General features: G+C 34.2%; 1 protein-coding gene across 3 annotated transcripts; it reads right to left on the bottom strand.

Annotated features, from left to right (window-relative positions):
• Positions 1-362: 362 nt before the first annotated feature.
• LOC128224216 (interferon-induced protein 44-like) lies at positions 363-18,021 on the bottom strand. Of its 3 annotated transcripts, none has more exons than XM_052933991.1 (7): positions 17,883-18,021; positions 5,262-5,840; positions 4,362-4,447; positions 3,632-3,829; positions 3,190-3,333; positions 1,650-1,821; positions 363-1,393 (listed from the first exon to the last, which is right to left on the bottom strand). In XM_052933991.1, the coding sequence occupies exons 2-7, from the start codon at positions 5,794-5,796 to the stop codon at positions 1,041-1,043; spliced, it is 1,488 nt and encodes a 495-aa protein (XP_052789951.1). In that variant the 5' UTR covers positions 5,797-5,840; positions 17,883-18,021; the 3' UTR covers positions 363-1,040. The 3 variants fall into 3 exon arrangements, with proteins under 3 accessions (XP_052789951.1, XP_052789952.1, XP_052789950.1); XM_052933992.1 differs by lacking the exon at positions 17,883-18,021 and adding an exon at positions 17,637-17,818; XM_052933990.1 differs by lacking the exon at positions 17,883-18,021 and adding an exon at positions 16,812-16,993.
• Between the last annotated feature and the right edge of the window lie 521 nt (positions 18,022-18,542).

Raw genomic sequence — 18,542 nt, 5'->3', positions numbered from 1 at the left:
ATTTATTATGTATTTAGATACTACTAGATTTTGCTGATATTGCCAGAAACAGTAGCGTACAAAGGCATTGTTGTTCCCTATTAGGGAAATCTCTAGCTACACTTTGCCATCTAAACCTCCGCCCGGCCACTGTCCAGACAATTTTCGCACCTACCAATGTGTAAGAAAGTTGATTGAAGATGTCAAGTTGTAACACCGAACCGAAAACCCCCACAAGTAATTGTGGGTGTTCGACAGATTTTATACACATTTGAAACAATCATATATATATATATATATATATATATATATATATATATATATATATATATATATATATATATATATATATATATATATATCTTATTTAATTTGATTTTTTTTTTTTTTTTTATTTAAAATTTCCGCTAAAAACTTTTCTGGCATTTGATTGCCTTATCTTGTCCAGTTGGTGTTGGCCATGCCACTGTACACAAAACTCCTCCTCCAAAAGGATTAAAGATATTGATAAGCATCCTATAATTCTCAATGTATTCTTCTTGTTTTAAAGCAATAAAGTTGTATTTGCACATTGAGCATTAACAAGAGGGACCTGTCCAGGTGCGGATCAGCCTTCTATATTCCAGGTAGTTTTGGGAGACCCTTATTTCCTTTGGAAGACTGATCCATAACTGACTGGCCTCAAAGCAAATATAGTTCTTTCCATATTTAGTTATTCCTACTGATGGACCATATACACAGCTTTCATATCTGAGATGAAAATTACACGTCTTAAAAGCTTTTGAACATATTCTGGTGAAATACCATACACACATTTGTAAGTTTAGATAGCGATGTTTAATCTGTGTAGTGAACAAGTTATCTGAAACATGCAACCAATATATAGCCTGCTTAGTACCAAATGATGAGAAAATGCACCTACTAAATTTACAATAGACAATTCTTCTCGACATAATGATAAGGTGACATCTTAACAAAAATAATGTGCAAATAATATTTAAATAAAGGAAATGGTTAAATGTTGTATCCAACTTAAACACAAATATGTTCTCGGCTTTGAATTAGGCGGATTCCGAGGCAGCTTCAGTCTCAAGAGCCAAATCGTCACTCTCAGAATAGAGAAAACTTTCCGCGCCAAAACCCCTGTCGTTCAAAATGCCATCCATATAGTCCTCAGCGAAGTGCAATATTTTGCGCAAAGCAAGAAGGGCCAAGATATCCACATCTTCTCGCATCTCCGCCTCCTCCTCATAATTCTTAACAGGCAGAATACTGTACCTCGGAAAGCCAAACATGTTCGAAGCCTTCACCACGACATCTTGTATCGCAAAACTACTTAAAGCGTGTTGAGGACTTTCCTTCACGTAGTTGTCGGCAATATCGATCTTGGTTAGAAGTAACGCTTGCTTTGTGTCTATGAATAAAGGATTTGTAAACAGTGATAGTTAAATAAATTCATGCGTCAATCTTTGACATCAAAATGAAATCGTATATATCAAAATGTTTACATTTAGATTTTGATCGGATTGAGAATATTAATATATTAAAACTTTTAAATTTAAAATCAAAATCAAAATCAAGACACAATGAATTTGACATATTTTACATATCCCCAGTGAAAAACGTCTACAGAAGTAAACAAGCAGAAACTACGTATTATTTGAACCTACTTCCTCTTGCGGTAATTTTGACGAACTCCTTCATTTTTATAATCACACCTGGGTCGAGTTTATCCAAAGTTGAAGCATCGAGAACAAAAACGACGCAATGTACCTTCTCTGCTAACGATGGTTTCACTACGAACATTTTATCCTCCAATGAAATTGAAGACTCCGCGTTAAACTGAAATGAATTTTATTTCCAAATGATATATGTATTTAGTCGTTGAATACTTGAAAGTTGATAAATAAGAACAATTGCGATGTATCTAATCTTTCGTTTTGCGTTGTACTTTTCGTGGGTGTTTGTTTTTTACCTGTTGGAATACGAATTAGCATTTTCCAAACACGATCGGAAGAAAACGTGCGATTTGAAACTAAATCATTTCATAAGGTGGAAATACCGTGTGATCCGTACTTTTCTTTCTTACTTAACCCGGTAACCTTTATAATAATCACTTTTTTTATATTTGTTTATGCTTTTCAGTCAATTAAAACAATTGTATTAATTGTGGTACTTCTTATTTGGGAGTAAGAGTGCTTCGTCAATCGATTCAGACCCCGACAGAGCTTCGATGTTCAGTTTTGCCATTATTGACGTATATCGGGACAAGTGTGAGATTGAGTACACATAAACAAGTCAAACTCCAAGTCAACCGATTCCTTCCGGTAACGTATATTTATGTTATATTTCTTGGTGTCTTATTAAACATATATATATATATATATATATATATATATATATATATATATATATATATATATATATATATATATATATATATATATATATAGTTCATATAAAATTCGATCGGATGGCTCGATATCTTGAGGGTCGATATTTCTCCCCGCTCGATGTTATTTTGGCGGTCCCGAGTAAGAATTTCACACTTCGTTTTGTTTGCTTGGGTCGATGTCATTTTTGCGGGTTCAAGTAAGAATCTCACACCTTGATTTGTTTGCAAGTTTGAAAGTTCGGCAAATCATCATAAGGAGTGTTGAAACAAAAATACCAAAAGCTGGAAGCCTTCAGCAAATGTTGATATTTGCTCAAATATCATCTTTGATGACCACAATTTTCATAAGCGTTTTGTAACGCGATTGAAAATTAGTTACGGCTGTGGTGTTGCGTGATTAGTTGATTGACATTATCCACTACCTTTGTTAAAGCCACGGTGGCCATGTGGACTAGCCGGCTTTTTTAATATATTTTCTTGACTTTACCGGCGTGTGTTCGAACTACGTTAAAACCAAAATACTTTTTATGCTATATGCCAGTGTTCTCAGATGCATTACCGGAAAAACTTATTTTTGGACCAAAAAAAAAGAGCTAGTCTCTTTAATATTGTTAATTATAATGTCATCACTATGATGTCAGTAATCAAAAACGCATGCGTTATATGCTGAATAGTATACGAACACAATTTTCACCGTCAACGTGAAAGAAACTTATCAAATATTTAGAGTACATAATAGGCTTTTCAGGCAGCCTCTACTATTTTTGGCCAATTATGCGAGTTTTAAGCATCGGACTGAAAAAGAAATATAGAACCTCGTATTTCTCGGGCACGTGACCGTTCACAAGGTAGTCAAACTCTTTCATGTTGATCCCCAGATCTGGCTCCAGACCGCGAGTGTCACACAGGCGGAAATGGAGAGGTGCATTCTTCTGCGTCTTCACATTATATGCTTGATACTGTCAAATGTAAGATGGTTAATGAATGGTGACGCTTAGCGAATACACACGAGACATAGATTAAATAAAACGATGTTAAATATTTCAGTAAATAACAATTTTGGTATGCATTGTATTTGTTGTAACTTGTACATCATGGCTTTGCTTTTTATAAATGGTCAATCTCATTTAAACGGATGTGCTTAAAATGATGCGCTGGTTTCATGCAGCAAAAGTTGTGGGAATGATATAAAAAAAAACTTTTAATTATTTGCCACACAATTATAACAATACACGGTGAATCATAAGCAGCACATACAGATTTAGTAAAGCTATGTTGCTGGTCTCCGCAGGTCGCTCTCTGGACAATTCTGCCTCTAAACGCGGAGCACACAGTGTTTACAAAGCTGGACTTTCCAGCGCCGACAGGGCCGATGAGCAAGACTCTGTATTCCTGGAGTTTTAGTTCCGAGTATGGCTGCATTGAAGCGATTTCTTGTAAAAGTTCTTGTCGCAGCTACAAAAATTTAAACAAGAAACAGAGTAGAATTGAATTTAACAACTAACATATTTGTCAGATCTTAAGAAAGACGTTCGTTGAGTATTTTCAATCTGACAACTACTATTTAGCCATTTTGAATCAAACATCAGAGAATGAAGTTATGTAAGTTTATGTAAAATTCAACACATTTTGAAAGTTAATCGGGAACATCAGCAAATTTACAAAATACACCTAAAAATACAACACAAACCAGAATTTTATATTAATACATAACATAACGTTCCCTATGCACGTTTGTTTCCCTATATGTCGCCATAATTATGTCTGTTTCATTTTGAAACTATCAGTACGGAAAATATTCTTTCAAAAAATACCAATGTGCCGTGATATGATTTCTTCGTGTCTCAAACAATTATCTCTATATTTGCGACAGCATGATATCAACATATGACATATATGCGTTTCTCTAATCAATAAGCATTACACTATAACAATTTTTAATTTCGAATTTTATTTAGAATACATGTTACTATTTATGTTTCAATACCTCATCGCCAAACTCTGGATGCCTTCCCCACGCTTCGCACTCCTTGTCGTCAGTTCCTGTTGATGCGCTTGTAGTAGATGGCTGAACTTAATAAACAATAACTAAACGAAGTAATATTTCTTCGGAATACAAACTATTAAATTACATATTGAGATATTATATACCATGTTAAGCTGATACATCAGATTTTATTTCCTATATCGGTTTTTATTCTATACCTAATACGTCCAATCGTAGCCGCTCTTTTGAACCACGCGACTGTACAATATATTTCCGTATTGGGACGCACGCGCGTACAAAAAATCCCATATTTTTTCCGTATCGTACGATTCACAGGTCCCATGCTAAACCTAGGATAAAGACTGAAACCCGTGAAAAGGTTCCGAATGAAAATCCGGATCAACAGGCGCTCTAGATAAAGCGTTACGAAAAATCTTCTGTTATTATCGGATCAATATTGTACAGAAAATGTTAAACACTATTAATAATAATAATCTTAATAACAATAATCTTAATAATAATAATAATAATAATAATAATAATAATAATAATAATAATATTTTTAAATAATAATATAATTATTATTAAGATTATTATTATTACCATTATTTAACATTTTCTGTACAATACAGAATGTATTTGGGATAATATTTATAGGTATAGAATAAAAAGGTCATTTAACATTGTTCTGTACAATACGGAATATATTTGGACTCGTACACAGCTTGACTTTCCAAACTGTGTACTCGTCCGAATATATATATCCGTATTGCACAGAACAATGTTAAATAACCTATAAACAGAGTATATATATGAATTCATTATTGATTTGTTATTATTATTATTATTATTATTATTATTATAGAACTATGTCTATTTTGTGTCGTTTCTAATACTCACCACAGACGCTGTATACTTCTAATTCAGTAACTTGCAAATTCCCATTGTGTATCCCGTTCCATGATGATACTCCTGACATGGAGTAATTTGTTCCAAAGGAATTGCCTCCGTTCAGTTGGTAATACGCCCCTGATTTATTTATGGTTCCAGAAAAGCAATTAAGGTCATACCCTGCATTTCCACCAAACACTGGACCATTCGATGCATGGCAGTATATACTGTATGCAGTATTTGTTATTGAAAACTTATTTGGCCTACTGCTACCAGAAAATTGAAGCTGAAACAGAAACGCCTTGTCGTCTCTTGTGGTTGTTCCAATACTTGACCAACTAGCCGAGGTGTAACCACCGTATACGGAGCCTTGTTGGTTATATAACACGGTGACAGTTGGTCCCTGGTAGTCACACCTTTGGTGGAACGTAGCTGATGAGCAACCATCTCGTGTGATGCTGTAAAGCAGGGTAAAACGACGGGGACCGAGACCTACGAAATCCTCCAGTTGCTCCTTGTCACTTTGAGAGAGTTTTCCATCCATTGTAATCGTTTCAATCTAAGGTATCGGTTTCGCTAACTGACGTGCTGTAAAAAAATAGTTGAGTTACACAATCCTTGCATGGGGATTAAATATACAGCACCGTAAATCTTTTTTCTCTGGACAGCGAGTCATTTGAGGAAAAGTACTGACTGGAGACTCGCTCTACTGTACAGACGAAACATTTACAGTTAGTCAGGCACATATGAGAACAATGAATAAATTCAGACACATGAACTGTAGCAGAGCAAACCCTCATAAATTTCGCGCGTCTTATTTAAAACATTATTTTCAATAATATCTAGCTTGCACGAACTTCTTTCGACGAGAGGCGTCTCCCTGGCAGTTTGTGAATAAACATCTTAGAGTAAACATATCCTGGTCTCTATTTATCTCCCGTAGTTATACACATGACAGTCTTACTAAGTTCATGAAGGTTTCAGCTAGTATCATTACAATTGTTTTGTATTTTAAAATCTTAATATTAAATATAAACAGTAAGTAATGCAAAGATTAAAAATAATTTTTTCCCTTTTAATCAGCTATTGCGCTGTAAAAACTTTTGCTGTTTAGGACTGTACTTTAATACTCTTCCTCACCATACTGGAATTTATTAAAAGCACAGAAAACAAATTTCAAAGTTCCCTTTTACAAAATTTGTCACAGTATGTATGTCAATTTTTACATTTTATTGTTTTATACCAGTTATCCATTAGGCTAAATTCAAACTATTTGGTTGTTTACATTTCCTATGGCCGCCATCTTGGTTTTCTCAGAAAGGTCATTTGGGTCGACCGAGGTCACAGAGTTCTAAGTTCATTCGTCCAGAATTTGGGTCGACCTTTGGCAGTTCGAGCCTGCAACGCGTTCAGTAAAGATGTTTGCGGCGAACGTTTGCTGTTTGGTTTCCCGCTTAACGTGTATGCGCTGCGTTGCAACAGGGATACAAAACAAAACGTTTGCGAGCGTTTTGTAAACGCTCGCCTTACTGAACGCACTGCTGGTTTGGTCGACTCAGCATTCTTTTTTGGAAGGCATTCCAGCTCAAGCGCCCTTTCAGTAAAGTCGTAATTTTTCGGACATTTTTCTAATGAAAGACATCTAAATTTACCCTTAAGCAGTTTAATACAAACATAAATGGTATACTAAACACTGTAATGCTGAGAATAATTTCCTGTAAATCCTATAGTATTTTGACCTTGATACAGTACTGATTTCAACAACTTTATTTAAAAAGAAACTTAAACTTTCATCTTCGTTGAGTAAGCAGTATATGTCGGGGTCGACGTTATATTCTATACACGCTTACAGTCTGACCATTGGAATATATACAGCCTTAATTTTCTCCGTAAAGTAAACCATGAAACTGTTGACTGCGACCATTTCAACTAGTTCTATTTCCGGATAGCACCTTAAGCTCCCGTTTTAGTATAATAACTCTTTTAAGGGATTATAACTTGGACTTCCAATATGTCGACATGGATAAACAGTCTCAAGTCAACTTTGTAAGTGCTCCGTCACCATGATGTGTCGCTGTGGTACGAAAGGATTGGGATCAAGTATGCTAACAGTAAAAGATATATGATTTTACTTTGACGTTTGAAATATCGAAGACGAATATTTGAATGTTATTTTATGTATGTTTGGTTCATAATGGTACTTTGTCAAGTGTTAGACCCACAAACCTTCTTCAAAGTTGAAGTCACTATTGCAGTTAATTGTAACCACAACCCAGGTCTGGGGAGTAGTGGGGACTTTAACTTTCGGCCCAGCCTATCCAAGGTAAAATTCCGCCCTGCAGCGAAGAACTAATGGCCAAACCAAATCAAATGCTCCCACATCAAGGGAACCTTAGGTAAGGTCCATTCCAGCTATATTTTGCGCGAAGATAAAACCACACTATTCACCCGGCACTGCCAAGCCATCTGGAAGTTAAAAACATGGCCCATTTCCCTGACAACATGTATCCCTGGATTGGGTCGGGGCATGGTTACAAATGACTGGTGCATAACATTCTTAAAGCAATGTCAGATTCTAATTGAGAGAATTGCTCCCATTTGTCCAAATTTTATTTTCATCAATTGTGGCAATGAAAGCAGATCAGATATCATGCACAGTAAAGATTTTCCTTTTCTGTTTGTAATATTATCTTGAAGAATATCAAAGACTGTGGGAACTGAAAGGTTTTATACCAAGACTTACAGTCAAAGTTGATAATGACAAAGTTATCAAGTATTGCATTATTCAAATATAATTTCAGGTTATGCAGGTTGTTGAGAGCAATATGATGAGGGAAGGCAGGAAAGAGTATCAGTCTTATAGTCTGGTAATGTTAACAAGAAATGTTTAAAACACCTCCTTTTTTATCATGATTTTCCAATATGATATTATGTGTATTGTGATCCTAAAATTGGACTTTTTTCTTTATTGGATATTTAGGAATATTTAGCTGCTTCAGACTTTGAAATAATATCATGACAGTAAAGCAAACCACAAAGTATGTTTTAATATATTTTGCCTAATACTATCGTACAGGCCATCCATATAAAGCATACTTTTGTACTTAATATTTGCACAATAGGTTTTAAGACTTTGATATTTTCAAGGTGATTAACAAAAGAAAGATTTTTCATAGAATTTTCTTTTATATTATGATTTAATTGCAGTATGTACTCGTGACAAAATGGTGTTCGAGAGGTGGCGAATAAGGATTTGCTTGCAGCATTGAAGAACGATAATATGTATGTTGTATTTGTTTTCTTCTATATATGTGAATACTGTGTTAAACTTTAAATCATGCCATGAAATAAGTATCATGCATTCCAATTTCAATTTGCCAGTATTACTATATCATAATCCTAAAAGATCCTCTACAACTAAACTTTGTGCAAAAATGTTTTTTATACATGTGAAATTCTTGTAATTTTCTGCTAACAACATTTATTCCTGTATTGCATATAAACTAATAAATGCCCATGATTGCCAAAAAAATTCTAACTGCTGATCTTTGATAAATGGGGATGCTTTTAATTGATATCTTTATTATTTATTTTTTCAGGCAAAGAACAGAAAGAAAGGTTCTCTTAACATAGAAAGTAAAGAAAAAATGAAGTTCACACTACAGTTGACAATCTGAGTGTGTTTCCTTTGTTATTTGAACATGATTTATTTTACTTACATAACAAGTATGCACTACAATAATGAATATCTATATTAATAGTAATGATATTCCATTAAACATGGATATGAAAAAAATATTCTTTGAGAGTGCTAGATAAGATAAATCCAGACATAGTCAGAGTCTTCAGTTAACTTGGATGTGTTCCATTTGTTTCATCCACATACTTGAAATGTGTCTTGTAACTACATGTATTTTTATGAGGTTAAGTGGTGACTAACCAACCTTTATCATAACAATTTCTTATTTGGGGATAGTATGTATTTATGTTGACACTATGTGTACCTTCATTCTCTTCATTTTTCTGTACGAAACAAGACAAAATGTGTCATTTTAGTTTAACCATTTTAAACTGTATTTATTATACTCTTCATTGAATAGCCATTCGTATATTATCGAACATTTTAACGAATTTAATGTGTTGTTATTTTGATTTTATTGTATCGGTGTCATAGGGTACATGTCCATTCCTAGCCTTCAAGATAAAACAGATATAGTCTTTGTTGTAAAATGTGTTCTTTATGCATAAACATGTAGAGTGACTACAGAGAACTCAACACTTAGCATTTTTCTTACAAAATATCTAAGGGTTTCCCTGCATGTGATTGCTACATTCAGTGTACCTCATGTTATATAATACATTATATATGATCAATAAAACAGATTAAGAACCAAAGCTGTTGTTAAATACTTTTTAAAGCTGTATATGTACAAGACAATACTGTGACTGTATAGACACCAATGTTTGATCCAACTTGAAGATGTATAGATTCCAATGATTGCCTTGAGTTGAGGCTGTATAGTCTAATGTTTATCTAAAGTTGAAACTGTATAGATTCGAATGTTTGCCTTCAGTTGAGGCTGTATAGATTACAATGTTTGTCTTAAGCTGAGGCTGTATAGATTCCAATGTTTGTCGCTACCTTGAGGCTGCATAGATTCTAATGTTTGTCTAAAGTTCAGGCTGTATGGATTCTAATGTTTGTCTTAAGTTTAGGCTGTATAGATTCCAATGTTTGCTTTCAGTTAAGGCTGCATAGATTCCAATGTTTATCTTAAGTTGAGGCTGTATAGATTCTAATGTTTGTCTTCAGTTAAGACTGTATAGATTCTAATGTTTATCTTAAGTTGAGGCTGTATAGATTCCAATGTTTGTCTTAAGCTGAGGCTGTATAGATTTTAATGTTTGTCTTCAGTTGAGGCTGTATAGATTCCAATGTTTGTCTTCAGTTGAGGCTGTTTAGATTCTAATGTTTGTCTTCAGTTGAGGCTGTATAACGTCCAATGTTTGTCCAAATTTGAGGCTGTATTGAGTCCAAGATCTCTCAAATTTGAAACTGTTTAGATTCCAATATCTGTCTTAATATGAAGCTGTATACAGTCCAATGTTAGTTCTACGTTGGAGTTGAAAAGAGCCCATTGTCTGTCCTACGGTGTAGCTGTATAGATTCCAATGTCGATCGAACTTGGGAACAGTGAGATATAATTGTTTATTTCCTTGCAAAGTATTTATTTTATTTAAAATTGTCATCTTTTGTCTTAATTATTATCTGAAATCTCAAAAAATGTGAATAAAGAAATTTTTATATATTTTACGACATTTCAATGGGGGTGTATAGATTCCAGTGGTCAGACCGTGAGCGTGTATAGAATATAACGTCGACCATATGTCGGTGCAATCGTAACAACTCGGCCATCTCCGGCAAGCTTCGAGATAGACCTCGTAAAAAGTAGTAAGGATATACGAAAGTGCGATGCGGCTACCGGCGATTAAAACCGTTTTCACTCCGCGTAAAAAGGCCCATTGTAACAACAAGGAAATGGATTGTGTTAAATTAAATGTGCTTGTTGAAGAGAAAATATTTATTGTTACCTCAAACAATGTTCGTTTTATGAATATTTAGATGTTTCCTTATACATGAAGCACTTTGTTTCCTCTAGAAAAATCATAAGCACACAGAAAATATACTTGACAGTTATTGAAATGATCATACGGTTCATGGCATGCATGAATCATTACATCGGATTAAATGCATGCATGGACTAAATGTCAGCATTTTCTCAACAGCCATACGATTACCCTATGAAATGTAAGTTTTAAGTCATAATTTGCTTGTGTTATTTTTCACACCATGCTTTGCATTACTATTCTGTAAAATATTGCATTGTGCAGAGTTTTGTGGGTTGTGGGTGGGTGTGAGCTTGGCACCCAGTCAGCTTTACCAGCTGATAGCCATGCATGCCTTTACTTCAGCATTATTGGGTTTGGGCTGCAAAGTGAATGTTTTTGTCTAAACAGTTCTGTGGCCAGTGTGGGGTTGGAGTGGGGCGGTGAGTAGTCACCCAGTAAGCTCAATTGATAGTACCATACAACGGTCATGTGGCTATGCACCAGTCAATTGTAACCACGCCACCCCCACCCGGTCCGGGGAATAGCGGGGACTTTGACTTTCAGTACAGCCAACCCCGGCTAAAATCCCTGCCATGCGCTGATGATAAAATGGTAAAATCCCTGCAAAATGCCCCCACACCACAGGGACTCTAGTTAAGGCCCATATCCTCTATATTTTAAGCGAAGACAAAACCACCGCATTCACCCAGCACTGCAGGGCCACCTGATAGGTAAAAACACGGCCCATTTCCTCGTTTAACCCCAGTATACCCCCGGACCTGGGGTCGGGTACAATTGACTAGTGCACTAAGTTGACAGAACTTGTCTTCAAATAGTATTTGTTCACGACAGGTCATGCTTCACTTCACCTCCTAGGCTTTGGAGAAACCCACTCATTAAAAGTTTCTTTACACATTCTATTTGTCTTAATTAATAATTATAAGTCTCAATATCTTTGAGTAAATTGTCATTTTTTATTAAAAACAACAACACCAAAACAGTAACTGATAAAGATACTCAATTGATTTTTTTGAACAAATATTTAAACTTGTTACTAAGCTTTTCAGCAATGTATACCAGACCTTTTTTCATTAATACCTAATCTATTTCGAATAATTAGCCTTTAGATCACTCTTCACACAATGACTCTTAAATGTCCAACTCCATAAAATGCAAACAAGAATAATTACAATTTTGATCAACATGTCCCTTAATTTTATTTTTGATATTAGTCAAGCAATAACAGAGCCATCTGTATGTAATCCAATGTAAAATTAATGATAATATAGTTTTTGCTCCCATTTTTACTTTTATTTCTGTGCCAAGCCCTTTTAAGTGCATTGAGTATTTTGGGAGACTTCACAATCTTTCTGGCATTTAATCCCCATATATATATATGGCTTTTAGTTGCCATACAAATTTAAGTCTTCATTATAAAAGATACTGTAAGTCTCAGTCTTAACCATAAACACACAATGAGAGGACTAAAGCATTACCATGTGTCAGAGCTATAGATCTTTCTATGCATTTTATTTGTCTTAATATATTACCGGTCTCTTTAGCAATATCCTTGTGCCTCTTTGAGTACTTGGCTTGACGGTTTGGTTTTTATTACATTGTTTTGAATGTTTTATTTGCACACAACAATGATGATGATGACACTATGCTATACCAAAGCCTCAATACATTTTCTTCAAACAAAAAAAGGACATTCAGAATAACTTTTATTACATCATTTGAGAAAATAAACCCATACAATCAACAAAATAAACATGCACCTGTAAAATCACAAGTCATGTTATGTGTTCGTTAAATTCAACTTAATAAAGAAAATAAATATTGGTTGCGGTAAGCAATGCTCATCACTTCTAATAAACGTTCCAACAAACTGAAAAACAAATCAACACAAATGGAAAAACTGTTTGCAATTCAGCTAGTATCTTATTTTATGCCTAATCAGATTGCTATGCAAGCTGGAAGCACTCTTAAGTCTGTTGCCAAAGTAGAAACAAGTACGGACATCCTTTTCCTGAGGTCATGAGAAAGTATCTTGGAGGGGCTTGATGAACCCACAACCTTGGATTTGTGGCTTATCCTCTAGACAACTTTCACCTTTTCACATTTTAAAGAGCCCAGTTTTCAATACGGCATTTGCAAGGATGTGCCCTATTAAAGGCTTTTCTAAAGTCTTAAAAATTTAACTGAACAAAATGGTTCTCCTTTATTTGGTCTGCCAATGCCATCTGTTTCTTTTTTTTGTAGTTATCTTTACTCCTTAATATAGGAAAACCACTTTAAGCGTAGATAAATTCTTTACCATATAACCCTTTTAAAATATGTGTCTGGGTGTATCTAATAATCACGGGCCAACAGATGACTTTTATCTGCAACTTCACATCAGTATTGAGCCATCAAATATTTGAGAAGAAAAGATGTTTCACTGAACGCTTTGTTTCCATCTTGTACTCTTTTCCCCAAGATAGGCGTTGCAATTGTGTTAGATGATTTCCATGCATTGCAGGTCAATCCTCATACAATGGCATTTTTGATTTCATTCGGATTCCAGTGCCTGAAATAGAAAACATAAAATACAACAGAAATAATAGGAATTATATTAAAAGCCTGTACAACAACAGAAAAGTATTCACAAAATATTAAGTGCAACACCAATTTAAAGCTGCATCCTCACAGTTTTACTGTTCTGCCACCTTTTTATTTTTGTCTTTTAACAAGCCAATTGGCAATTATTGTGCAAATGTATGGAAACCAGTGATATTAGACTGCTGATATAATATCAGATCACAGTCTTTCATATTCAAGATTGAAAATTTGGTATAAATGCCTTCTACTTAGTCATATAAGGTCACGCATAATAGAACAGATTTCAATTGTGTGGACAATAATTTGTTGCTATTGCTTTAAGCTATATATTTGTGTACATTTAATTTTATTTCTCCTTTGATATCAATTGAGGGCTTTTGAAGAATGACCAAAAAGAACTGTCAATCTGTGAGAGAGCAGCTTTTAGCTCTGGACTACTGGTTAATTTAAGAATATGAAATGAAATTGTTATCATGTTTAAATTCCACTACAATGTTGATATTTTAATAATAATACTATCAATCCTTGTTGATTAATTGTACAAACATGCAGGTACATTTGGGCTTAAACCAATAGGATACTTGATTGGTAAATTATTGTTCTAATTTCGAAAATAGCACAACCATTACCTCATCCGCCTTTTTTCATTAGAACAAGCCAGGAATTCCGAGTCGGCTGCACCACTGGTACAATACTGCTCTCTGAAAATGACAATAAGATTAAAATTTAAATGTCTGCGGCACAGTAAAAATGTAAGCATTTTTTAAATGTTTCTGCATCACCACCACCGGTGGATATCATAGGATTTAACCATGTAGTTGAAACTGGGACCAATAATGGTAATCTTACTCCCAGCTTGAAAGAAATGTGTGCTGGTTTATGCGTTCAAACTTATTTTGCTAAACCACTTGAATGAAGATCTAATTTATTTAAAGAGCTATATTAGTGAACAGGCATCAATTGTGCCATTACATTAAGCTGTTCGATACCAACACTCACGGACATATAAACCATACATCCTTGGTTAAAAGACTGTAAATTTCAATTTTAAAAAAATCAAGTTAATGAAATGAAATGTATATCTTAGAATCTTTCAAATGGAAGAAGACTTTACCCCACCCACTAAGAATTAATGACATTTCCATTTAGCTTTTTTATTAGGGCTCTTTTAAAACCATTTTTATATTTTAATAAAATACAATAAGTATAAAAATAACACTTACACACAAATAAGTGGTAAAAGTTACGCTCCTCATTCTGTCTTTGGTCTAACATATCTCTTGGTTGTTTGAACATCTTCTTGGTCGGCCATGATGGACTATTTTCTTACAACCCGTATTATATCCGAGGCCATATCTAGCCTGGGTTACCTGCCCTTACCATTTTATTATCGGTTATTATATTTGTACTCTTGTTGTGCAGAGTACGCTGGGAACCAGATTAGGTCTCGGGTTTTCATTTAAAGACTTCAGTTAAAACGGCATAGAACAAACGAGTAAAACGGTCATACATTTAGAAAACAACTACCAAGTTACATTGTCGCTCGGGCACGCAACAATACATATGAACAAAATAAACCACTACATTTTAAAAAAGTATGTCTATAACGTTTTCATATCAATTCAATCATGAAATACATGACGAAATTTAACATATTTTAGGCGCGAAAAAATAGTTGGGAAAACAAGAATTTCGAAGGAATAACAAGCATTTCCATAACAATAATGACAACTACGTGCACATTAAAAACAATTAAAGCTAGAAAATATTAAAGCGGTTATATATGTATTTTTTGGAGCAATATACTATAACACTAAATTTCGGAGCAAAAGGAATGTAACAAACGTACGACAAACTTAAAGCGAAATACACGGCAGCCTCAGAACTAAAACTTGCTCTTTTTTGCTGAATATTAGGTTCAGAATATAACGAAAGGCGTGCCATTTATCATGAATTTGTGATAAATTGTTATTTCAGTTTATAGTGGCCACATACTTCCCCAGCGTTCACATGTTACATACTTGTAGGGTTTCACATACGAAGTATGTGGCCCCTTTATCAACGAACGAAGTATTGGGCCACTTTATCAACGATCCTATTGTACATATTTTTCGAAATTAATAGCATTATTGGTCAGTTTAGGCAATGTTTATGTCATTTTGCAACTAAAACATTCAATTTGGTCTGTGAAACCCACTTAACATTTAACTGCACTGTTTTATCTTACTATATTTCACGCTCGTTGATATGTGGGTAAATATGTTTAATGATAATATATGTGGTCAGATTAGCTTTTGTTTCAATGTATGAACAAAGTGCAAAACATTGCCATTTTCATCATCTTAATCTTTTTTTTATCAAGTTCTGCAATGTTTCTATTTGCTTTATATAATACTGCTCATTTATTATCAAAACAAAGGTTTTAGATACACGCAATGTGTGATTCTGTGAGGCTAAACATATACCTTCGGAGACCTATCCCGTAACTTAGGCCTGATAGACAAAACTATTTCCATTCGCTCCACGTACTTTACGTCCTTAGTTCTGATGAATTTATAATCTGTTTTTGGGAAATGCAATTTGAGGAAATATGTACATAAAATATACAAGTGAATATTTTTACCTCTAGCAGTTTGATATAACTAAACATGTCTTTGTAATGGCTTGAGTAAAGTAATTACCAAGGATACTGTATCTTTCGATATTTAACCAGATGTTTTGTCATAAACTGCACGCTTGTTGATGTAGTCGTCACGTGAAACTATACGGTAATAAAGCACAAACATACATTTGTATTTCAATGTAGGAAAAAAGACGCCAGAAATGCACCATTTCAGACTATAAATTGTTAAAGTTTTCTTTTAAGAATACCCGCAAACCCCCTGCCAAGGTTTTCAACCAAATAAGTTTCGGTTTGAAGGGAAAGTGCAAACCGACAGGTAAGCCCCTTAATTTACGCCCCCTCTGACGTCAAATCCTGGATACGCCCCTGGCTTGTCCTTCTTAGTATACATTTTTCTTAAAATATATATTCGATTTCAAAAGCAGGGACTTTTAAGATGATTCACACATACGCGTGTGTAACGTACGTACAATTGAATGTCACCCGTATACAATTACAAATGATTTTCGTCATGCGCTGTATTTCTTATCTTATCATAAACGAATAATGATCAAGATTGTGTATTTTGTGTCATCATGATTGTATGTCATTGAAATACACACAAGCAATACAATACTCAGCAGTCATAAGTTTAATTTTCAGAAATTAACTTTTATTTTTTATCCAAAATTAGCTTTTAAGCAGTACAAGTACCAAAGCTTGAGTACAAATGGCAAAGTTCATACCTTGATTTTCCTCTGGATTAAAATATCCTTTATATACATAAAATGTAACCAATATTTTCTAACTCTATAAATGTGTCGCAACCTCGAATTGTTTTATTTAGATCCAGTATTTACTTCAGTGCCCTTCTACGTTTTGTTTCGATTTTTGAAAGCCGGCAGAAACTAGAACAAGATATGTATAGATTACAAGGTTTTGAAGTTGAATGGTGTATGATTTCAAACACATGCTGAAAAGGATAGGTTTAATTGATTTACTTTTTTGTTTACATTTTCACTGCATTGTTAGCAATTTTCAGCAGTACAAGGTCGAACCTTGTGTACAAATGGCTAAATTCATACCTTAATTTTCATCTAGATAAACTATCCTTTATATATAAAAACTACAACCAATATTTTCTTACTTTATAACTGTGTTGCAACCTCGAAACAGACCATTAAGAGCCAGTATTTACTATTACTATTGTGTTCTTCTACTTTCTGTTTCGATTTCTGAAAATCGGCAGAAACTATAATCAGATATGTACAGATTACAAGGCGGACAAAGACGATTACGAATCAATCTTAATGAGCCAATTTATTTGTAAATTCATATATGATCACATACTATTTTATGCAAGCATGTAGTTTGAAAGGGTGAACCCGGGGTTACCCAAATCTACCAAACTATATGGGTTTTTTTACATTTTTTTCAGAATTGTGACATTAAAAGCGTTTCCAGGGTCTAAGTATGAAAAATTGTGAATTCCTTCTTGCATAAATAAAATATATGTTCTGCTGATTTTATTTTTTTGAATTTTAATTAATAAACTAGAGAATATTTTTTACCTTTAGCAGTTTGATATAAATATCCTTGTTCTTGTTATGGCTGGAGTAAAGTTATTACAAAGGATACTTTATCTTTCGATTCAACCAGATGTTTTGCTATAAACCTCACGTTATTTGATGAGTCGTCGCTTAATACTAGACGGTAATAAAGGACAAACATACATTATCGATCAAGTGTAGGTCTGCACATCGGAACATTTACTATTCATCTGGATAAAAATATCCTTTAAAGGTATAAACTCTTACTCTTTAAATGTGTCGCAACCGCGAAACAGATGATAACAATTCAGTATTCACTTCCGTGTCCTTCTCTTTTTGCTTCGATTTCTGAAAATCAGCATAGACTAGAATGATTACAAGGCAGACATAGACAATACTGAATGTGAATTTCCAAAATCGCAAGTGAAAGTAAAACGAGATTAACGCGCCCTATATGTTTACTCACGTTCTATTTAATGCACCTTTGATAAAATAAGACATTTAAGATAACACTGTATATTTCGTCGATATAAAACGGATTTATTTAAAGGAGGTATTCATGCGATCTTGAATGCCCTGCTCAAAATTGCATATCCCGTGAAGCGCGTTCATGGATAAATTGCCATTTTGAGTGGGACATTAAGATTGCATGATTACCGAAATGAATTTCTATCCTAATCTTTACAATTTTTCTGCAAACTTATTGCAATACAGTTTTCTTTTCTCAAAATCATAAAAAGGCTTCAACTTCACATTCAAAGGGAAAAACATGCACTGTACCAATGAATGGAACAATGATCGAAACGTTGGTGTAATCACTCTTAAAGCAACAACAACTACCACTATCACTACCATTACCACATCGACATCGGCCACAACAACTTCGACACTCGGATTTTATGATTTATGGCTTTTCTATGATGTAGC

The sequence above is a fragment of the Mya arenaria genome, chromosome 17 (genome assembly GCF_026914265.1).
Source record: "Mya arenaria isolate MELC-2E11 chromosome 17, ASM2691426v1".
In the NCBI taxonomy this organism is placed as follows: Eukaryota; Metazoa; Mollusca; class Bivalvia; order Myida; family Myidae; genus Mya; species Mya arenaria.
The sequence above is the reverse complement of the archived record's forward strand: the minus strand, read 5'-3'. Positions and strand labels throughout refer to the sequence as shown.

Excerpts from the sequence above, each read along its gene's own strand:
- LOC128224216 (XM_052933991.1), bottom strand. The coding sequence starts at position 5,796 with ATGGATGGAAAACTCTCTCAAAGTGACAAGGAGCAACTGGAGGATTTC. Across the intron at positions 3,334-3,631 it reads AACATAGCTTTACTAAATCT|TATCAAGCATATAATGTGAA; the intron begins GTATGTGCTGCT and ends TACATTTGACAG. Across the intron at positions 1,394-1,649 it reads CAAAATTACCGCAAGAGGAA|ACACAAAGCAAGCGTTACTT; the intron begins GTAGGTTCAAAT and ends CTTTATTCATAG.